General features: G+C 42.5%; 1 protein-coding gene across 4 annotated transcripts in view; it reads right to left on the bottom strand.

Moving 5' to 3' along the window:
• LOC127442213 (astrotactin-1-like) overlaps nt 1–24,737 on the bottom strand; it is a 481,722-nt gene that overhangs the window by 364,566 nt on the left and 92,419 nt on the right. For 2 of the 4 annotated variants that reach the window (XM_051700073.1, XM_051700074.1), the window contains exons 3-4: nt 14,610–15,003; nt 5,297–5,446 (exon numbers count right to left, since the gene is read on the bottom strand). In XM_051700073.1, coding sequence (XP_051556033.1) covers nt 5,297–5,446; nt 14,610–15,003 — 544 coding nt within the window. The remainder of the gene's footprint in view (nt 1–5,296; nt 5,447–14,609; nt 15,004–24,737) is intronic. The other 2 variants (XM_051700075.1, XM_051700076.1) reach the window with 2 other exon arrangements.

Below are 24,737 nucleotides of genomic sequence, written 5' to 3'. Positions count from 1 at the left end.
TGAAGTGGGTACCAAACTGTGAATCCTAAACAAAACAGTTTGGTGAATACATTTTTACACATTAGCTTCACTCAGCTGACAACAATGAAAGTAGCTACATGATTAGCTAGTTAGCTATAAGCATGGAGAGCAAAAGATGGACTTTATTTACTTTCCAGCATTGTGTCTCACCAAATAGGTAATAACATAGCCTGAAATCAGCACTCACCACACACACAATCCACCACTGCACTGTTGTCTACTGAGCTGCAAAAAGATGCTCTGATGTATCGGTCGGGCACTAGTTTTAGCTGTCCAAAACTGCTATGAATTACAGAAAATGTGGTTTCATACAGTAAATTTATGATTTGGGACCTGTGACTCCAGCCAGGCTTCCTAAGCAACCAATTGGCCCGGTTACCATGGTGGGTAGAGCCACAGGGATTACCTTCCTCGTGGTTTCTATGGTGGTTTTCACTCTCGCTAGGGTGCCTGGTGAGTTATGCGTGGATGCCACATGGATTGTGTGAGCCTCCACACATGCTAGGTCTCCACCGTTACGCGCTCAACATGCCACATGATAAGATGTGTGGACTGACTGTTTTGGAAACAGAGGCAACTGAGATTCCTATTACACCCCCCATATTAAGGCAACTAACTGCGCCACCAAGAGGAATTAGAGAGTATAAAAATATATTACAGCTGCCAGAATTAATGCGTTAACACATGCAATTAATTTAAAAGTATAACATGTTTATTTTTCTTAATCACGATTAAGGCATTTACCAATAATACAGCATAAACACTTGTTGGAAGGGTGGAACCTTTGTAATGTGTACAAACAAGGGTGGGAGGAGGTACTTACCCAAGGAAGCTACAGGTGGTGGCCTTTTCTGATTTTTGTATTAAGTTATTTCCTGCCGAGCATCTGCTAGAATAGCGCTGGGGAAGTGCTCTTCCCTCTCCAGGAGGGAGAGCACTACGGAGACCACATCCTACCAGAGGGAGGTTAACATGTGGGGAATACCTCACATGGACTTGCTGACGGGGAAGTTCACATATGGAATGATGCCACTGGGGAGGACCCTATCTACGGAGAGGGTACACGGCAACAGTGGCCGAGGCAGAGCAGACCTCTGATGAGGGGAGACACAGGGTTCACCTGAGGGGAAACCGAACAGTGGAAACACATCATACGGGATTACCGAGGGGGGAATCACCACGTATGGGCACTGTGCCCAAGTACACGGGCTCACCTGAAAAGAGGCTTACCACGAGTACTGGGCCTGGCGGCATCACTCATCCGCCGAGTTCGCCACCGAATAGTGCTTAAGGAATTAAAGAGGCGTCCAGTGTTCACCAGTCAAGAGGGAAAACGCGCAATGCAAGTGTAACAAGTTAAATGGAAAGGAGGAGGTGAGAACTGGCATAACAATATAAATAAAGGTTTAATGATAAACTTAACCAAAAAGACAAACACACACACACACAGGTGTTGGACAGCTGTCCGTAACTCTCTCTCGCACTGCCGTCTCCGGTCGGCCTTATCCTTCTCAGGCTTAATCAGCCTAATTAGGGGCCGGGTGTGTGGAATCACGACCCGGCCCCGCCCTCCGCCCTGCCACAGCAAGCGATACACCCAACTGGCCGCCCTGCCTACCTGTTGTTACCCCGTAACACTTGGGTTGAAACCGGTTCTATGTGCGGGTTGTAGAACCTCGCAAAGGTATTGGGTGTAGCCCAACCCACCACTTTGCATATGTCTGCTAGAGAGGTGCCCCTCGCCAGTGCCCAGGAGGACACAACACCTCTGGTGGAGTGCGCCCAGACTACCAAAGGGCACGGCAGGTCTTGTGATTGGTAAGCCAGAGAAATGGCATCCACAATCCAATGGGACAACCTCTGTTTGGAGACATCTTTCCACTTCTGCTGCCCTCCATAGCAGACAAAGAGCTGATCCGAGCGTCTAAAGCTCTGCATGTGGTCCAGATAGATGCGCAGTGTGCGAACTGGACACAGCAATGACAAGGCCAGGTCTTCCTCCTCTGAAGGGAGCACTTGCAGGTTCACCACCTGATCCCGGAAGGGAGTGGTGGAAACTTTGGGCATGTAACCGGGTCTCAAGATCACGTGAGAGTGTGCCGGCCCGAACTCCAGGCATTCGCTGGTGACAGAGAGCACCCGCAGGTCCCCCACCCTCTTGATAGAAGTGAGCACCACCAGGAGGGACGTCTTCAGGGACAAAGTGCTGAGCTCGGCCTGCTCCAGGGGCTCAAATGGGGCTCTCTGTAAGGCAGGTAGGACCACAGAGAGATCCCAAGAGGGAATCAGGCGCAGTCTAGGGGGATTTAATCTCCTCGTGCTTTTGAGGAAACTGGAGATCAGGTTGTGCTGTCGAGAGGGTCTCCCATTCAGTGTATCGTGATATGCTGCAATAGCAGCCATGTACACCTTCAGGGTAGAGGGAGACAGCCGTCTCTCCAGTCCCTCTTGTAGAAAGGACAACACAGGCCCGACTGCGCATCTCCGTGGATCTTACCCGCGGGAAGAACACCAATTCACGAAGAGATGCCACTTCAGAGCATACAGCCATCTCATGGCGAGGGCTCTGGCCTGAGTGATAGTGTCTACCACCACTGGCAGAATGCCTGCTAGGTCCTCCGTATCCCATCCAGGAGCCAGATGTGGAGATTCCAGAGGTCTGGCCATGGGTGCCGGAGCGTGCCCTGACCCTGAGTGAGTCTAGTTGGGCCAGTATGGCACAACCATCAGGACTTGTTGCCCGTCCTCCCTGACTTTGCACTACATCTGTGCAATGAGGCTCACTGGGGGAAACGCGTACTTGAGCAGCCCCCAAGGCCAGCTGTGCGCCAAGGCATCCGTGCTGAGGGGAGCCTCGGACAGGGAATGCCAAAGGGGGCAGTGAGAGGACTCTCGGGAGGCAAAAAGATCCACCTGCACCTCTCTGAATCTCTCCCAAATCAGCTGGACTGCATGGGGGTGGAGCCTCCACTCTCCTTGGAGTGTTACCTGCCGTGAGAGCGCGTCCGCTGCACAGTTGAGGACGCCCAGGAGGTGAGTGGCTCGCAGAGACTTCAATGTCTGCTGACTCCAAAGGAGGCGGCGGGCGAGCTGCAACGTGCGACATGAGCGTACCCCGCCCTGGCTGTTTATGTACACCACATTCGCTGTGTTGTCCATCTGGATCAACACGTGCTTGCCCTGAATCAATGGCTGAAGCCTCCACAGGGCCAGCAATACTGCCAGCAACTCTAGGCAGTTGATGTGCCATTGCAGGCGGGGCCCAGTCCAAAGCCCCGATACTGAGCCCCGATACTGCCTGCACATTGCACACAGCGCCCCAGCCCGAATTTGTCAGCATCTGTCCTGACCAAGACGGGCCTCGAGACCTGCTCTAAGGGAACCCCTGCCCATAGAAATGCCAGGTCTGACCAAGGACTGAAAGTTTGAAGGCAACAAGGCATGATAGTCACGGGCTGGGTGCCGTGGTGCCATGCCCACCTCAGGACTCGAGTCTGTAGCCAGTGCTGGAGTGGTCTCATATGCATCAACCCGAGGGGAAGTACCACCGCCGAGGATTCCATATGCCGCAGGAGCCTCAGAAATTGTTTCATCATGACTGCTACCTTCTGCACGAAGGTTTTCAAGCAGGCCAGCACTGACTGTGCACTGCTGCCATCTCAGCATCCGCCTCATCCTGAGCTCTACATCCCGAGAGCGGGAGCTCAGAAGATGCGTCCGCTTCCGAAAGCAGAAGCCTACCCTCCGATGCTGCAACCGATAACTCATCCTCATCGTGAGCCCTGGATGAGATATTAAATCTGCCCTGAGGCGGACTGTCTACCTCGTCAATGCAGCCACCTGAGTTTCAACGCAGGACAGACTGGGTCGGGAAGCAGCCGCGGTGGCTCTCTACTTCACAAAGAAGGACAAAGCATGTTCTCGCAGTGAGAAAATGACCCCTCCACGAAAGCTGCCTCGGCGTGCTGGCGACCCAAGCACTCAAGACAGATCTCATGGCCATCCGGTGGGGAGAGATAACGGCCGCACCCAGTAGCACAAAGACGAAAGGACATCTTTAAAAAGACGGCAATTGTTTGTGCAAGCTCTTTTAGAGAAAATATACTCTTTTGGAATATACTCTTTTAACACCTGTGGACTCAGCCGCCGAAGCACCCAGTGGAAGCACAACACTCGACCGTGCGAGGGCGACCGCTGGTATGTACTGTAAATTCCAGCAACAAGGACTAAGGTGACAGCACACACACTCACATGTGCTCGGCTCCAAAGAACAAGTCTGAATGAGTTGTGCACACCATCTCCTTTTATACCCATATGTCCGGGGCGGAGAGTGGCATGCATATTCCACTCGCCAATTTTCATTGGCCTTTTCTGAATAAAGCAAAGGTGATTGGGGCTCTCAAGAGCAAACCCCTAGTGTTACTACATCGACACAACATCGAGTGAGTGATAGGCAGGGAACAAAACAATATGTAACAATACAATGCTTTATTAACATTTTCCAAACAAAGCCTTCCACATAAATATCACCAATTCGAGTAACATTAAAAGTTTCCCAAAGTCTAAGAGGGAGTTTGACTCATTGAAAGAACTAGTTTCCCCATAGGTTGCATATTCATTGCAATGGGCATTAAATCTCTTAAACTCTCATCCTCCAGAATATTAATCTGCCGGTAGATTGTGGCTATCCACATTGTTACAGCAGTCATGAAGCTGCGTTCATGATTAGCGTCAGAGCATCAACGCCAGTGTCAAGCTTTGAACTAACCATGAAAACTGCTTCCAGACAAAAACGTCTCATTCTACGTTTTGGTGATGGTTAAGACTTGACTTGCTTCTGTGGTAATTAAAATGCACTTAACAAGTCTCATCTGGGCTTGTTTTGTACATTATACAGCACTAAGAGCTCCTTTCTCCATCATTTTATCACTGACAGGGAAGCACTGTCAGAAATTATTTTATTTACTGACATAACAACCTCTATGATAGAAGAGTGTAAAGGTGTAAAGGAGCCAATACGTCCCCGGCAACAAATATCACAAATACTTCAATAACACAAAAGCAAATTAATTTCTCATAAAACTAATGCAAGAGATATGCAATGAGGTTTTGGTGTTCTGATGAGTCAAGCATATTGAAGAGCTAGATCTGAAGTTCAAACACAGTATGAGACAGTAAAGGGAGTGGAAGATATAATTTTGTGGGGGTATGATCACAACAATAGACAATGGCTGAAATAAGATGTGTGTGGATGTAAGAGGAGATCTAGACTCACCGTGCGTTTTACTGGACAGACGCTTGCGCTGGTTGGTGGAGGTGTTGTGTGGGAAGAGTGTGTTTTGCTGGTGATTGCTGTCGACAGGACTGGTGGCTATGATGTTATCCTTGTATTTGCTCATTTGGGACAATTTTGTACTATCACTCCCTGATGGCACAAAGGTTACAATTAGAAGAAAAAAGAAAAAAAAGAGAGATAGATGGACAGAAAATAATATAGCCCACTGAGGGCATGGGGAGACACTTTAAGTAAATGACTGCAATTCAAAAGGTTAAGTCTTAGTGGTCTTTGCAAAGTATTTTCAGGATTAAGTTAAATTGAGAGGCTTCACAGGCCAGTGATTCAGTACCTGTATATGATATGCCGTCATTCACTATTACACAACATTGCCATCCCCTGTAGTTTGTCTGCCCCTTTGTAATTAGTAAGCAACCAGCACTGCAGCATTTTATTGTATTAGGCAAATTACTGTGACAGCATGAAATCGTTCGTATCCCGCATAGCCTTTTAGGGGTATTTTAGTGGGCTACTTATCAAGGCATAATTTCACATTTGATAAGGGATGATCATTCCAAATCCTATGTATCCAATGGACATGGCCCATCTGGTACGTACCCAGGTCAAGTCATGTGACTTGCATCTATTTTTGAGCTATCTATGTGAAATAAACTGGCAGTGCAGGTGCAAATGTAATGTTTACCACATGTATCTCACAGTTTACAGAATGTAAGAATAGATCTGGTATCACATAGTATAAAGTATTTGCATAAATGAACAAATACATTTGCATGATTTTACATGACAAACTTAATTAGCAAAGTTTTTTTTTTTTTATATATAGCTATAGCTACAGCCATATCAATTATAGAGTGGTTTATGTGCCTGGATATTAGGCAGAATCAAAAACTAAATTGGGAGTGTGAATTAATATGTGGTAACACTTTACAATAAGGTTCCATTCATTAACATTAGTTAATGCATTAGGTATCATGAACTAACAATGAACAATATTCTTGTACAGCAAGATCTTTGTTAATGCAAGTTAATACAAATATTTTTTTATTATTATTGTAAGTTCATGTTCATAGTGCATTAACTAATGTTAACATATACAACTTTAAAAAAAAAAAAAAAAATAATAAATATATATATATATATATATATATATATATATATATATATATATATATATATATATTATTTGTTGAAATTAACATTAACCAGGATTAATAAATGCTGTAAAAGTATTTTTCATTGTCAGTTCATGTTAACTAATGTTAACATTTGGAACCTTATTGTAAAGTGTTCCCATCTAGTAAATGATTAAAAAAACTGTTTCAGAATAAAAATGATTGAGGCAATTTTTATTGATGTTTCATTAGCAAGTTTATAGCTCTTCCCCAGTAGCCTACACATTGTTAGGCATGTTAAAGGTGAAGTATGTAATTCTGTTCAGTGTTAAAATACTTTGTCCTAACCCAGTATATTATACAGGAACAACTTTAACCTGTTAACGTTTGCGAGAGCGTCCGTGCTCTGAAGCGTTCTTTGTTTACATGTGTTCAATATTACTGTATAGTTTTAATGTACAAGAATGTTGTCACAATACCAACATTTCTGTAGTTAATACCAGTAGTAAAATTGTACAATTCTCATTACCAATTTTAATACCAGTACCAATGCTAATATGGTATTGAACACGCTCCTTTTTCTTAAAGAAGAAAATCTTAATATATATATATATATATATATATATATATATATATATATATATATATATATATATATATATATATATTAATTAAAAAAAAACATTAAAAAAATAAATAAATCGGAGATCGCATGGCGCCATGCGAGGTTCAGATGTGTAAACGGCGAGCTCTGTGCACTTTGAGTGCGTCTGGGAAAAGTTGGAAGACTTGGAGAATTGTAACCGGCGAAACTACATCCGAATTGTTGGAATTCCTGAGGATGAAGAAGGACGAGATATGGTGAAATTCCTAGATGGGCTCTTCCCGAGTCTGCTCGACATAACAGGCCATAAGCTGGGAATCGAGCGAGCTCACAGAGTTCCAGCTCAGAGATCCACAGAGGGAAACAGGCCCCGATCAATTCTGGCCAAATTTCTGAGATCATCTGATAAAGATCTGGTGTTACGCGAGGCAAGGAGTAAAGGAAGGCTTTCTTGGAAGAACCACAGCATTTTCTTGTTCCAAGACTTTGCGAATTCAACAAGCGATAAACGTGATCAATTCAAGGAATGCAAGAATCTCTTACATCAACGGAAGGTCGCTTTTGCACTGATGTTCCCAGCCAAATTGAGAATAGATAATAAGAATGGCCGCGAGATATTTACATGCCCACAGCAAGTATTGTCCTTCATAAAGTCAATGGAATGAGTGAGTCGTTTTGTGGTGCTATCGATGTTTCTTTTTGTGCTGGTTCCACCTAGTGGCTGGAGTTTGTTTTGTGGAGTAACACTCCTTCGCGACAGTTTGTGGATGAATCCGCACATTCTTTGTGCTTATGCCTCCTATTGGCTGGAGTTTGTTTTATAGATTATTTTCTGTTGTGTAATTCTGTCTCACAAAATTTGTATAGAAGCACCAGACTTGAGCAATCTGATGGCAAAGTTGTCCCGGGGACTCTCGTAGACGTACTGTTTGAGTTTAGAAGGATGGACGCCGGTTGGAGCTGTCGTGCGCGGGGTAAATGCACACATTTTCTTTTTTCTGTTTTTTTTTTTTTTTTTGTTCTAGGCAAAGATCAGGGTTTGATTGTTGCACTAATGTTGGAATGTGGTCGTTATAATTTTATTTTTGACACAATCTATTTTTTCTAATATGTCAAAATGTAAAGTGTTAATATGAGTGGATTGTCTCTCTCCACATGGAATGTGAATGGGTTGGGGCACCCCATAAAAACAAGGAAGGTTATTTATTTTCTTAAATGTAAGAAATATAATATAGTGTTTCTTCATGAAATGCATATTTCCCTGCAGGAAGCTGAAAAATCTGGGAAGATTTGGGTGGACATGTTTTCTTTAGTGCTGGCTCAAGTAAGTGCAGGGGAGTCATTACACTGATAAGTAAACATCTACAATTCAAATGTCTCAAACAGATTAAAGATAAATTAGGAAGAGTCATTATTGTTTTAGCAGAAATTTAGGGGCAAAGGTTGATTTTGGCTAATATTTACTCACCTAACACTGATGATCAGGGCTTTTTTATAGATCTTGAAGGGATGTTGCAAGCCACTGGCACTCCTCATGATATAATATTGGGAGTAGATTTTAATCTTTTGATGGACTCAGTCCTTGATCATAGTGAAGCAAACGTGTGTAAGCCCCCTAGAGCAACAGTAACGCAGGATATGTAAAATCTTGGTCTTACAGATATTTTGAGACATTTTAACCCATCTGGTAGGGACTATAAATTTTTTTCATCAGTCCATAAGATTTATTCTAGAATATTTTTTTTGTAATCTTTTTATATCTAAGTCCCTCATTTCATCTGTTGTTGATTGTTCAATTGGAAACATTTTAGTCTCAGATTACGCCCGGATAAGTTAAGAGGTGTTGCCACATATGGAGAAAAATAAATCATGTAGTTGGCGCTTTAATGTATCCCTTTTGCAAAATCCTGAATTCCAACAAATGCTAAAGGCTGAAATCAATGTTTATATGGAGAACAACTGGTCCTCGGTATCCTCTGTGGGTGTAGTTTGGGAATCATTTAAGGCTGTTCTTAGGGGTCGGATCATACAGTATGCCTCATTCATCCAAAAATTCAAAGCATGAGAACTTGTGGATTTGGAAGGGAATATTAAAAGTGCTGAAATGTCAAATGGCAGAGCTGAAGCGCTGAATGTCGTCTGATGGCCTCAGAGATTTGACCCGATTGAAATACAGATATAATACTATTTTGTCATGGAAGGTGGAGTTTTGGATATTCAGGGCAAGACAGTCATATTTTGAGTCTGGGGACAAAGCAGGGAAGCATTTGGCTAGATATATAAAGCAGAGAGAGTCTTTTTCTACCACTCCCTCAGTGAAATCTGCTGGTGAAATACTTACCTCAGCCATTGATATAAATAATGCTTTTAAAGAATTCTATCTTGATCTCTATAGTTCCACATCTTTGTCTACTGATGAAGATATTAGAAACTTTGTGGAACCATTAGAACTCCCTAAACTGACGACTGAGCAAATAAATGCTTTTGATTCTGAGATAACCTTGGAGGAGCTTGGCGAGGGAATTAAGGTCTTGCCTACAGGCAAGGCTCCGGGGCCAGACGGCATTGCTGAATTTTTTAGATCTTATGCTACAAAACTGGCTCCACTTTTGTTAGAAGTTTATAAGGAATCATTAAAGAATGGAAAGCTTCCTCCAACCATGACACAAGTCCGGATCAGTCTGATTCTTAAAAAAGACATAGATCCAAGCCAGTGTAAGAGTTACCGTCCAATTTCCCTGATCCAGTTAGACGTTAAAATATTATAAAAAATTTTGGCTAACCGATTAAGTAAAGTTATGACATCCCTTATACATATAGATCAGCTAAGGTTTATTCAGGGCCGCAGCTCTTCTGATAACATTAGGCATTTCATCAATATCATGTGGTTAGTGGCGAATGATCAGACTCTGGTCACTGCCATCTCACTTGATGCCGAAAAGGCTTTTGATATGGTAGAATGGAATTATCTTTTTAAGGTTTTGGGAATATACGGGTTTGGGAATACTTTTATTGGATAGATTAAGTTACTTTATAGACACCCGGTAGCGGCGGTACAAACAAATGGATTAATTTTAGATTATTTGGATAGGGGAACCCAGCAGGGTTGCCCTCTTTCCCCATTATTGTTCTGTCTTGCCCTGGAACCATTAGCAGCTGTGATAAGAAAGGAAGATGATTTTCCTGGGGTGGTGGCGGGAGTTATGGCACATAAGCTTTTGCGTTACACAGATGATATTTTATTATTCGTCTCCGACCCCACTAGATCTATGCCTTGCCTCCATATAATTATTAATTCCTTTTCTAAGTTCTCAGGATACAGAGTCAATTGGTCAAAATCTGAAGCTTTGGCTCTGACAGCATACTGCCCACTAATGGCTTTTCAGCCGGGCGCCTTCCAGTGGCCCAAACATGGCATTAAGTATTTGGGCATTTTATTCCCAGCACATTTGCGTGATTTAGTTAGAGTTAATTTTGACCCTTAATAAAAAGTTTTTCGAGCGATGTGGGCAGGTGGGCTTCATTACATTTATCTATGATTGGGAAGGTTAATGTTATTCAAATAAATTGTATTCCAAAATTCAGCTACCTGTTACAGTCTCTCCCTGCAGATGTTCCCCTCTCTTATTTCAAGCAATTTGATAGTATAGTGAAGTCCTTCATATGGAATGGTAAGTGTCCCAGGTTACATTTCAATAAGTTACATAGGCTGATTGACAAAGGTGGGCTAGGCATACCCAAGATTTTGTTTTATTATTATGCATTCGGTCTCAGACACTTGGCTCCTGAGAGAGCCCCTCCCTGGTTTTGTATTGAACAGGAAGTCCTTGCCCCTATTTTGACACTGCAAAGCCTTTCTATTAAACTAACCGGAGAAGTTAAATCACACCCCGTTATCTCGCATTTGCACACGGTATGGACAAAAGTGTCCAGAGTGTTACATTTGGACATTTATTTAAATGTTGCCTCAAGCATATGGCTGAACCAAAAATTATGTATTAATAAGTCCCCTTTCTGCTGGTCAGAGTGGACTGTGAGGGAGGTTAATACACTCTGTGTCCTATAAGAGAGTGTTGAGATCTTTTGAAAATATGGTTCAACATTTTAGGATACCCAGATCTCAGTTATTTAGGTATTTACAGCTGCGCCACCTGCTCTGTACTATTTTTGGAGGTAGCATACACCCCTTAAAGTGGCTAATACTCTGGAAATGGTGATTACTGACTTTGGAAAAGGTCATGAGGCATCAGTGTATTACTCCCTGTTAATTCCGAGTCTGGGGGACGGAACTTCAACTTCTCTCAAGAGATTATGGGAGAAAGATTTAAACTTGGTATTTGAGGAGAGAGTGTGGGCTAGGATTCTAGAGATGCAAGGGTACGTCTGATGCAATTTAAGATTTTGCATCGATTATATTGGACCTCCTCTAGATTGTATAGGCTTGGTCTTAAAAACACACCCACCTGCTGGCGATGCCAATCAGAAGACAGGGACACAACCCATGTTTTTTGGGATGCGTTAAGGTTATAAAGTGTTATAAGTTGATTCCGTATGGATAATTCTGTTGTTAAATCTATTCTTGTCTTTGTTGGAATAAATAAAAAAATGTTAATAAAAAATAAAGAATCTTGTTCTTTGCTTTCTCCCCTTTTCTGCATTTCAGCTCAAACTTTTGTACTACTCTTAGTTTTGAAGTCTGAACCTCAATTTAAAAACTTGGGAGTGCAATACTTCAGATATTGTTGGCTTTTGCATGACAAAATGCTTGTGATGTTCCTCATTTGTAAGTTGCTTTGGATAAAATGTCTGCTAAATTATTTATTAATTAAAAAGTATTTATTAATGAGGAAAACATTGCTTTATGTTTTTCAAGTTGTTTCAAGTTTTAATTATTTAAGTTAACAGTCAGAAACAAGGAAACAAATAAAGATCAGTGAGTAGTTTTATCTTTTTCTTGTCAAACTGTTGTTTAATTAATATTAATTACATAATAGAGATCTTCAGGTCTATTAGGTTGTATATACTTTTCACTGCAAGGCATAAAGTGCAGATCTGATATTTCTACAAAAATCTTATTTTTATTTTTTTAATCAGACTAAATTTACACACTAACTGTAACGAATGCTAGTGAGACAAACAGACCCAAGAGCAGAGGAACAGTTCAAAGGATTTATTAACAATAATAATGAGCAGTCACTGGGTTGAGGAATGTAGAAAATACCGACACCGGCTGCAGCAGTGGGAAGTGATATCCAATAGTGTGCGCATCATAGGGGCAATCCGTGAAGAGTGTGTTCGTAGAATGAGGATGTGCATTGTGGAAGTCAGGAACAGATTCATAGAATCCTCCGGTGAAGCTAGTGAGATGCAGAACAACGCTCAGCAGAGATGGAAGACCCTGCTGACATGCAGCAATACTGGAAGGCAACCACTCTGCATGCTAATCAGTGGCATGATCAGCGTTCCCTGGGAACAATCAGTGTTCCCATGGAAACGCTGATCATGCATGCCGGGAGAGAAAATGACAAAACTTACAAAACAAACTGACAAACCTCCTGACATCCTGAACAGAATTACCTTGCCGGAGGTGAAACTGATCTATGAGGGTCCAGGATGTCCCAAGCTGGGACCCAAGATCTCTCCTCAGGTCCATAACCCTCCCAGTCAACAAGGTATTGGAACCCTCTGCCCCTCCACCTGATGTCGACCAGTCTCCTGACCGTGTACACCGGAGAGCCATCAACAAGATGTGGAGGAGGTGGGATGGGTGTGGTGGGGTGTTATTCAGAACTTAAAACAGGTTTTATTTTGGAGATGTGGAAAACAGGGTGAATACGCTTAAAGTAAGGAGGTAGTTTGAGATGGACTGCCACCAGACTAATGACCTTGGCGATGGGAAATGGCCCGATAAACTTGGGACCCAGCTTATGTGAGGGGAGTCAGAGCTGGATGTCCTTATGGGACAGCCAAACCTTCTGCCTGCACAAGTAAGCTGGGGCCTTATCCCGGTGCTGGTCCGCCGACCACTTAACGCGAGCACGAGTCCATATGAGGGCTTCTCTGGTGGCTTTCCAGGTGCGTCAGCACCTCTGCATAAAGGCGTGGGCAGACGGAATTTATACATCAGGTTCTTGTGCGGGGAACAGAGGGGGCTGATGACCGAGGCTGCACTGGAAGGGTGATAACCCCATAGATGACAACTGCAAGGAGTTGTGGGCGTACTCAACCCAGACTAAATGTTCGCTCCAAGAAGACAGATTACGGGAGGCCACACAGCACAGGGCCTTTTACAGCTCCTGATTTGCCCACTCAGCTTGTCCATTTGTCTGGGGATGAAACCCAGAGGACAAACTCAACGTAGCCCCCAGCTGTCGACAGAATTCTGCCCAAAAACGTGACACAAATTGTCAAAAACCACATCGACCGGGAGGTCATGGATTTGGAAAACGTGGTTAATGACTGCTATCTCTGTCTCCCTCGCTGAAGGTGATTTGGGGAGGGGAATAAAATGAGCACCAGTCCAATACGGGGGGGGGGGGGGGGGGGCATGTGTGCATTGTGGAAGTCAGGAACAGATTCGTAGAATCCTCGTTGAAGATAGTTAGAAGCAGAACAATGCCCAGCAGAGATGAGCGAACTTAACTCCCGACACACGGGCAGAGACGAGGTATCCTCCATGGAATAACAGCTGACACGCAGCAATACTGCAAGGCAACCACACACCCAACACGTGGGCAACTAACAGATACACGAGACAGGACCAACTAGGCAGAGAGAGTGAGGTTAGTACTCAACATCAAACAACAATCTAGCAAGATACTGAGAATACGACGGACTTAAGAAGGGAGTGAATTAGGGGAGAACAGGTGTTGCTCGGCACGCTAATCAGTGGCATGATCAGCGTTTCCCCGGGAACAGTCAGAGTTCCCATGGCATGCCAGCTGTGTCTGCAAGACATGAGGGAGATAAAATGACAAAACATACAAAACAAACTGACAAATTTACTGGAGCCATGACACTAACTGTGTTTACAATAATGTCTTATCAGGTAGGCATTTTGACCAAAAAAGTGCATTTTACTTTTACGTTTATATCAGGATCATTGTTTGAACACTTTACAGAGAACATGCGTGCAAATATGCATATACGCATTCAAAAGCAGCCTCCTGTCAAATAAAATGGACACAGGTATCCAATTGAGTCAGTACTCGGTGATATCAATACTGCAGAATGATTTGGGACCAAAGTACTGGTATTTTTGACATCCCTTCCTATAAGTAAGCCATTCCTAGGTTGATTTCTCTGAAAAGTGTAAACCTGGCTCTAAAGTGCTATCAAAACATCGTTCTGTTTGTTTGAGCATCCAGCCCAACATCACAAACTTGGCTTAACCAGTGGAGTGACTCTGGGGCAGGACGGTTTGTCCAACCAATGCCAGTGTCATTTACTGTTATTATTTTTGCATTATTCAATTTGGTAACGCTAGAAGGACAGAAATTACACACTTCAACTTTAACTCAGAGATCTACAAAGATCTTTTTATTTGTGCACTACAGTGTGTGTTAAACTCACACACCTGGGGTGAGGTCCATGCCAGCTTTGTCATTGCACCCTTGAAGCGAGTCAAGTGTACGGGTCACCTGACTGGTGAAGTCCTCACCGCCATTCATGCACTCCCGTTGAAGGTGGTGCCTCAGGTCAGTGATGTCGTACTCGTATCCATCCAGAATTGGTGTCTCACGGATGCTGAGAGTGCCGCTGGAGTTGTGGCCCTGCCCGCGGGAATTTCTCAAACTCTCCCGTGCCTGTCCACCCATCAGCACAGAGGGGATGTAGTGAATTTCATTAGCAGCCTCTGCACTTGCACTCTTCTGCGGCTGAGGGACCCGGCGACGTTTACACCAGCGTCTACGAGTGTACAGGATCAACACCAAGCAAAGGATGGACAACAGAAGAGCAATCATGCCACCCTACAGAGACAGAGAAAAGGGGTGGGAGGACTTAAAAAGGAGCAATAAAAACTGTATAAAGAGAGTAAAATTTTAAAAATGCATATATATATATATATATATATATATATATATATATATATATATATATATTTTTTTTTTTTTTTTGGCATAAAAATACAGTTAAAGGTACTGTGTGAAATATTTGTTCTATGTTAAAACACACCTATTCCCATTTACGTAACATGCAGAGACAACTATAAGCCCTTTGTAGGTTGATTCTCACAAAAAGTGTAACTATTGTGGCACTTTTGAAACATTGCTTTGTTTGTTTGAATATCCTGACCAGCCCAGAATAGCAACATTGGCTTAACCAATGGCGTGAGTTAGGGGCAGGGCTACTAAAGTCATTATTTTTTGCAATTCAGTCCGTTGATGCTAATGGTGCAGAAAGTAAACACTTCACCTTTCAATATATTTCAATGTTTTTATTCATGAGATTGAAGAACAGCATGTTCATTCTCCCAAATGATTCCATTCCAATTACACCAAGGAATGTTTTGATTCACCTTGACAATGAGGTATCCTATTGTTATATGAAGTCAATTGTGGAGATAACACATTATTAACTATAGCTACCATGACATATTGGGTGGAATTCAATAAGATTTAACTTATTAGAACCCACTAGTCATGTAGTTTATTTGCATGCACTGTCTGCATTATTTTAACGGCCAATTAAATTATGCAAATCAGGTGATGGCACAAATGTGCCCACATTTTTTGTGCCAAGCTATTTTGTGTAGGAAGGAAGAAAGCAAAACTTGGGGTTCAGGATCCGTGTTCGTGCTATATTTCGTAATTTAACACCTAACCCAAACCCCATATATAAACCTAACCATAACTTTGAACCTGTGACTATGATTTTACCTGATAAATATGTTTTGTGTATGACAGAAGAAAGGAAATATGAGGGTTTGAAGGAGACGAGTAAACCAGCTGTGATTGGCTGGTGTACAAGTTTTACGTTTTCTTACAAATTCGCCATCTCGTACTATTCTTATGAATTCTCATGAAACTGTGTTGGCCCGCAGCATGCTCTCCCACTGCACCTGCAAGGAATATATAATATAAAACCAGAACTAATGGCTAAAAAAGCATATTGCTTTAGATTATCAAACAGAATGATGAAATACCTATTTTGCACATGCAAAAATCCCAGACCATTCTCATACATGTGGATGACAAATTAGTGGGACCATAATGAGAATTCCATTTCAAATAACAAAAGATTCCTGCAGCACAAAGTGAGAAAGTGAAAAACAGAATCTAGTCTTTTTGCATGTGCAGTATATAGTTAACTTATGCTAAACCGAAATCTGTGTGTGCTTTAAAAATACTGAACAATGCCATCATTTGTTCTGTATTAATTACAAATTCTAACCACTTTCAAATGTATTACATCAGTTTAAAGGTATTGCTTGATATGTGCAAGATCAATTACTGAAAAGAAAACACAGTGGGAGGGAAAGTGGCCCAGAAAAAAAGAGAATTCATTATTAAAAATGTTCAGAGCTGTAAAATTCCATCCTTTAACAGTGTGATTATTAAGGCAAAACAAGCAAAACAATCACATTGATTTTAAAAAAGGTGGATTCCTTACAAGTTCTGCACAACAATTAACTGAATTTGTGGTGCTATAGTTGAGGAAAAAGTGGTCACACTGTTTTCTGTGCATTTTACAAATAAGATCATCAGTATGACATTTCAAACAAATGTTTTGACATTAACCTACAGATTACAGAAGGACAAAATAAAACTCTTTTCATGTTGCCTTTAGACAGTGTCATTATTATCTACATATGGCGCTAAAGACTGCTGGAAGAAAACCATACCAAGACCGTTGTCACAATCAGCACCAGATTCAACAGATAATTCGTTTTATGTAATTTGATTTCTTTTGGGTCCATCACTTTGAATTAGCCAAACAAACAAAATCTAACTTTACTGCAGAGAAAATTAAAGAAGGCTATGAGGTTACAGACTGTTTAAAATAAGTCCAGATGGGGTCTCTCTTTATGAAGACTGAAAAAAATAACAAAATCAAAAAAAATCATAATCTAGCAGCATGAGGAGATGTAATTAAATTAGCTCTAGGAAGGATCGAAGTGATGCTATTATGGGTTTGTCACATTTGCTCCAGAGAGGGATAATGTGTAATTTAGCAACAATGTATTATGCTATTTACCTTGGGAAATGGGAAATTGTATGAAATGTAACTACGTGATCAAGTTATTGATTGTTACTGCTAATTAAAGAAATAAAACTAACATAGGCTGTTATCTAAATCATACACAGTATATAATGTGCCATGTGGTTTATGCCTGTGAGGCAATTAGGTATGTACCTAATACTGACAAGGTTTGGGTATTATGATGCTTTGGGATAAGAATAAAAAGAGTTGTGTAGCAGTGTACCAAATAATTCATCCATGGACAATTTCCCCATATTAGATAGAGCTAAAATGTAAAACTCTGGAGCTACTTAAACAATCTGTTAAAGTCCCTCTCCAGTCACTGGTTTAACCCCTAAAAACTCATTGTATTTAATCAAAATTACATATTTAAAAGTTTTTTTTGTTGTTGTTTTTTATAATCCCTTCATGCCTTAAAATGGCTTAGATATAACTCTACACGTTTGCCTCATTTAGTATGCGCGTATATATTCATATGCAAATTAGTCCCCGCCTCCATCTCCACTCACCCCTGCACCGCTCACCTGCAGCTCGGGCTTGCTGTGTGCCCAGGATAAATTGATGGAATCACGCTGGGCTTCAATGTAAGTTCAGTGGCAAAACCCATCTGTTTTTGGGTAAAATTTTCAAAACAGTTTTATGAAAAATGACTACTGCAAACCCAAGTTTTCTCTGAAAGTTTTGCTGGGACATTACAATTTTTCCAAATAAACTGCATCCATTTATCTCAGATTATCAGATCCTTTGGTAATACATGAAGGCTCACTACAGTTCCAAGGCAAAAATACTCAGCCATGGGGTTGACTGCTGATTTCACTCATGGTATGTCTTCTAGCAATAAAAAAAAACAAAACACTATATGGACATGTAAACAAGGTTAAAAACTTGATTTTTAAAGAAACTGGCTGAGCACTGAAGACATTTTACATGAGGAAGTCAGCAGTTAAGGGCACATGCAATGATTTATGGAAACTGTGTTCACAGATTCTTAAATGACTGTGCTTCTCTCAGGCAGTGCAAGCAAAGTATTTTTTGAAAAAACGTTCAAAATCTCAAGTATAATATGTTGTAATAACACCAGAGAACCTTTTCGACCCGGGTTCGATGCCGAGTTGTCACAATCTTTTGCCCACTCTGTTTCCTGTCTACACTTTTAATATTTTCTTTAATGTAACTTATAATAATACATAAAAATGAATATAAAGGTAGTTTTACTCTAGTAATATTGTAGTACATGTAAGCGTATGTGTAGTTCTAGCACGAAGTCCTTGGGATTCATCTATCAGGCATCTCATCCAATCACAATACAGCTCCACTTTAAAAGCTGGCAAGCTGTCTCTCATTGTTCAGAATACTTTCGTGTTTTTACTGTCACGCATGCGAGTGAAACATACATCAGACTACATGCCTCGCTTCTCCAAGCAACAATCGCTTCATGTTGAATTATACTCACCTTGATGTCACGCTCGTCACCAGCCGGTCAACATCAGGAAAATATGTTAAGTTCTCAGTCATTCTTCTTTTGGGGAACAATCATCAATGCAAATAGCTGGTGGTAGATTGGGTTACAGGTTTTCTGCTTCCAACATTCTCAATTTGCTGTTCATCATAAGTCTAATACATCAATTCTGCTTCAGCGACAATATTCATTTTACTGGAGCATTCGGTCCTCACCGATCATGTTAGGTGATTGGCGTGTTACTCCAAAACAAATTTCAAAATTTTACCTCAGTGTTTGCATGCCTGAGCGTCCTCTTATTAGGGAAGCAGGTTCCTAATTCATGCACATTGTTACACACAAGTACTTCAATGCATGGGGTCTGATTACATCCATAAATATCATGTTCTTGCATTGCGTTTGCGCTCCTATCACGTTAAATCGTGCGTGTTTTCTTTTCTCACATTCCACATTCACGTTTCCTGAAAGGGGAAGTATCATTGTTGCTGCATGCCTCTGACACCAAGTAGTAGGCATTGCTCATTACATTTCTACATTTCTTTAACAGCACAATGCATTTGCTGCCAATACAAGAAATAATCAATTCAAAACAAATTCCCAATTACAGTTATGTTACATGTTTCATTCATCAGAAGTAATTCTGCCTTCTACATTGTAGAGATCTGTATTACAATGGGCACTGCTAACCATTAATTATGTTATTAGTGATAAGACCATGAGCTTCTAATTAGGCCTTATCACATTTTAATTCAAGCTTAATTTCTCAAGCTCCGCATACAGTTCATTAAATACATCTCCGGCCAAAACTCAAGCTCCTCATTATGCTCTATGTTAGTTTAACAAAGTACATTTTATTTTAAGTCATCAATGCAATTCGGTCACTTTGTTCCGTTTCTTCATATGTGCTTGTGGTCAGGGCAGTAACATTTAGTAGCAGGTAAATAAGGCATTCGTATTATCTTTTGGGATAAAACTGTGCCAGATTAATGCTTCTTTCAATCAGATACCAAATATCAGTCGACTGATGCTTCACACATCATGGATGATCCATACTCGTTATGGTTTAACACAGGCTTCATCAGAAGCATACAATCATATCCGCCTTCTCACTAGGGCCATTCACAAGCCTAAGCATGGTTTTCTCTGCTAACTTTCTTTTTTGTATAAAAAATAAATAAATACATAATTAAAATTACATTTGAGGACCTATTTGGTTAAATCCCTAGGAACGCGGGGCTCTCAGTGTGGTTCCATGCATATATTGTCAATTTTACCCATTTTCATGGTCGAAACCAAACTTGGGTCGCTAATTTTCTTGCCTAACAAAACAAAGGTCTGAAGTACAGTGAAGTATACTGTTGTACAAACCCATGCACAAATAACATACGCCCTTGTTTATCTTTTGGCAAAGGGTACTGCACAACAATGTCACCCTTATTGTAGGGCCCTACGTTGTTCATCCTTTGGCAGAGATCTTGCACAAACAACGGCTGTCCTCGTTGGAGGACTCATAATCATCTGGGTTACTGGTGTAACCCCTGTTCCCTGATGGAGGGATGAGACATTGTGTCGATGTAGTTACACTAGGGGTTCGATCTTGAGAGCCCCAATCACCTTTGCTTAAAATAGAAAAGGCCAATGAGAATTGGCGAGTGGAATTTGCATGCCACTCTCCACTCCGGACATACTGGTATAAAGGAGATGGCGTGCATCACTCAATCAGATTTATGCTGAGGAGACGATAAAGAGTCCTGGCCATGTCAGCGGCCGGTTCAGCGCTGTGGCAGGAGGGACACAACGTCTCGTTCCCTCCATCAGGGAACAGGAGTTACACCAGTAACCCAGATGTTCTCTGTCTGTCACTCACTAGACATTGTGTCGATGTAGTGACACTAGGGGTTCCTATAGGAAACGCCGCAGGCGCTGAACCGTGTCACAAGGTACGGAAGAATGGACATGGGCAAGCTGCTGCGTGCCTCACAGCGAGCGCTCGACCACGTCGTGACCTTCCAGCGAGTTTAGGTAAAGTGTCTCCCTAGTCCCATTAAGCGGGGAGGAAGCACTTACCGAAGGAGGCTACAGGCAGTGGCCTTTCCTGATATTTGCTGTTAAGCAATTTCCTGCCGAGCACCTTATAGAATAACGCTGGGAAGTGCTCTTCCCTCTCCAGGAGGGAGAGCACTACAGAGACCACATCCTACTGGAGGGAGGTTAACATGTGGAGAATACCTCACATGGACTTACCAATGGGGAAGTTCACATATGGAATGATACCACCGGGAGGACCCTATCTACGGAGAGGGTACACAGCAACAGTGGCCGTAGCAGAGCGAAGCTCTGATGAGGGGAAATACAGTGTTCACCAGAGGGGAAACTGAACAGTGGAAATGCATCAAACGGGATTACCCAGTGGGGAATCACCACATATGGAGCACTGAGCCCAAGTACACGGGCTCACCTGAAAAGGGGCATACCTCCAGTACTGGGCTTGGTGGCATCACTCCTCTGCCGAGTTCATCACCGAACAGTGCTTAAGATTTAAAGAGGTGTCCAGGGTTCACCAGTTACAGGGAACTGTTGTGGAAAAAATAGCACACATTATCACTTTGAAAAAGGGGAAAGGCTTAATGCAAGCGGTACACCCAACAGGCTGACCTGGCTACCTGCTGTTACCTCGTAACACTCGGGATAAAACCGGTTCTATGCGTAGGTTGTAAAACCTCACAAAGGTATTGGGTGTAGCCCAACCCGCAGCTCTGCATATGTCTGCTAGAGAGGCCCCCCTTGCCAGTGCACAGGAGGACGTAACACGTCTAGTGGAGTGCGTCCAAACCCCCAATGGGCACAGCAGGACTGGTAAGCCAAGGAAATGGCATCCACAATCCAATGGGCCAGCCTCTGTTTGGAGACAGCTTTCCCCTTCTGCTGCCCTTCAAAGCAGACAAAGAGCTGCTCCGAGCATCTGAAGCTCTGCGTGCGGTCCAGATAGATGTGCAGGACTCGAACTGGACATAGCAATGACAAGGCCAGGTCTTCCTCCTCTGATGGGAGCACTTGCAGGCTCACCATCTGATCCCAGAAGGGAGTGGTGGGAACTTTGGTCACATAACCGGGCCTGGGTCTCAAGATCACATGAGATTGTGCTGGCCCGAACTCCAGGCATTCGCTGATGACATAGAGCACCTGTAGGTCCCCCACCCTCTTGATGGAAGTGAGCGCCACCAGGAGGGCTGTCTTCAGTGACAAAGTGCTGAGCTCAGCCTGCTCCAGGGGCTCAAAGGGGGCTCTCTGTAGGGCAGGCAGGACCACAGAGAGATCCCAAGAGGGAATCAAGTCTAGGAGGATTCAACCTCCTCGCACCTTTGAGGAACCTGGTGATCAGGTCGTGCTGCCATGAGGGTCTCCCATTCAGTGTGTTGTGATACGCTGCTATAGCATCCCCGAACACCTTCAGGGTAGAGTGAGACAGCCATCTCTCCAGCCCTTCCTGTAGGAAAGACAGCACAGACCCGACCCCGCACCTCTTTGGGTCTTCCCCATGGGAAGAACACCAGTTTGCAAAGAGACACCACTTCAAGGCATACAGCCGCCTCCCTGACTTTGCACAGTGTCTGTGCAATGAGGCTCACTGGAGGAAACACATACTTGCATAGCCCCCGAGGCCTGCTGTGTATCAAGGCACCCATGCTGAGGGGAGCCTCGGACAGGGAGTACCAAAGGGGGCAGTGAGAGGACTCTCGGGAGGCAAACAGGTCTACCTGCACCTCCCCAAATCAGCTGGAGTCTCCACTCCCCGCGAAGCGTTACCTGCCATGAGAGCGCTTCCGCTGCACTGTTGAGGACGCCCGGAAGGTGAGTGTCTCGTAGAGACTTCAATGTCTGCACGAAGGATGGAGGCACCCTCGCCCCACACCGCAGTGGAGAGGATGCCACTGAACCTGGGCGGGCATCTGGTGAATTGGATCGCATAGCCGAGGCGAATCGTCCAGACGAGCCACCGTGAGGAGCTGGAGAGCACTAACCAGGCCTCCAGACTCCGCGCCAGCAGCACCAAGGGGACGACTGAATTTATCGTGCCCGGGAAGGGTGGTTCGCGGCAAGGTAGAGCAGGCGCCTGGAAGACAACCCAGTAGGGACATGCTGCTCCGCAAGCCCGCAAAGATATTGCACAAACAATGGCCGCCCTTGTCAGAGGGCTCAAATGCGACATTGTTCATCCTTCAGGCAAAACTATTGCCAAAACATTCACCCTGCTCGAAGGGCTCAAACACAAACATTGTATATCCTTCAACAAAGGGTATTGCACAAACAATGTTCTTCCTTATCAAAGGGCCAATCAGCATAGTCTGTCCCCTGCAAAGATATTGCACAAACAAGGATCACCCATTCTCAACAATCCTCATAAGCAGCCTACCCTCCTGCAGGGTATGGCACAATAGTAGCATGTCATACAGTATACACAGGCCATGTTGCATCATTCATATTTATTTCTTCTTTCAGATTCGTCTCTTACCTTCCGAAGACCTGGTGGCTATCCTGAGTCTAATCAAATTGTTTGATTTTCTTTTGGGGGCTAGGTTCAAAATAGGTTTCATTCGGTTTGGGATAAACTCCACTCCCCTGCCATCATCGCCTCTGGCAGGATCTGACGTTTCAAGCAGCATCTGAGCACTGAACCGTAGGACGGGGCTTATGCCAAATGATAGAAGTATGTTTTTGCTTGTATTAATTCCAATAATCTCGAGTATTTCTGATAGAACTATGTTTTTTTGGCGGAAACCATAGGTTTATATAGTAACCATGTTTAATTTTGTGGTAACTATGATTTTACTACAAAATACAATGGTGATACTATAGTTACCATAGCAAAACATTAAGGTTATTTTTTTCAAAGGAAAGCTGGGGTTAGGTTTAGGGGTAGGGGGATGGTGTGATATGTCTTTGGGACTTTAAATAAACACAATAAACACACTGCAATGATGCCCCTATACTGTTAGTATTTAATTAGGGGTGAAATAGTATCTGCCACTATTTGCACCGGGATGCAAACAGCATCTACCATTATTTCCAGGATTGTGGTGCAAATAATATTTGGCACTATTTGCACCAGGTGCAAACATCATCTAGCTTTATATAGGTTTTTTTTTTTTTTTTTTTTTTTTTGCCTTCCTCTATAAATAAGCAATGCAATGATATCATGTCTTTTCAGAGGCATTTACAAAAAGTGGTTTAATTAATTGTGATTAATCTGAATGTATGGGGATTTGAGAGCTCAAGTTTCTGGGTGAAATGTCCACAGAGTGGTGCCAAAAGCAAGTATTTTTAGTTGTAAACGATGTAATAAAGTCAAACGGAATGCATATTTTATTTAACCCTACCCCCAACCTTAACCTAACTGACAGTGGGGTAAAAAAAAATATTTTTTGTTGAGAAAATGCAACCTGAAAATCATGCTCACCAGCAGTATGGGGCTGATTTAAGTATACATGAACTTTCTGAAGCTACAAGTTGATTTCTTGATTGATCATGTTGATACAGGCCATCATAGTAATTAAACAATTTCAGATCATCAAAATCTAGGATGCAAAACAACCCAGATTCAACAACCCTCTATCTGTATACATTTTCTAAATTGCTGTGGTGTGATTAGATTATCTTCAATGATTTGAAGAGTTGTTAAAAGTTATTTCATGTCTTCTTTTGCACTATGGTCAACTGAATGTGATTAGTTTTCTGGGTAACAATCTGAAGACAAAATCTCTTCAAGATTCTTGTATAGTGGAACTGTAAAGGTGACAGGTTGAGCATTGCTTTATGATAAATTATTTTCAGCTCCAGCTATAAAATCAATGCAAATCCTGCATCACAATCTTTTGTTTCAGAATCTCATTGACTTTTATCCCTCTGAAAATATGAGGTTGATAAATAGTTGTGATTTCTTGAAACAAAAGTTTTGTTTTGCATGTTTGTTGCAGTATAAATGAGTGTGATGTGAGTCGAAGGGTACAGCTTTCCAGATGGGCCTTTATCTGATCTAGGAGA

Source organism: Myxocyprinus asiaticus, chromosome 6 (genome assembly GCF_019703515.2).
Source record: "Myxocyprinus asiaticus isolate MX2 ecotype Aquarium Trade chromosome 6, UBuf_Myxa_2, whole genome shotgun sequence".
NCBI classification, from domain to species: Eukaryota; Metazoa; Chordata; class Actinopteri; order Cypriniformes; family Catostomidae; genus Myxocyprinus; species Myxocyprinus asiaticus.
This window is presented reverse-complemented; position numbering and strand designations above follow the sequence as displayed.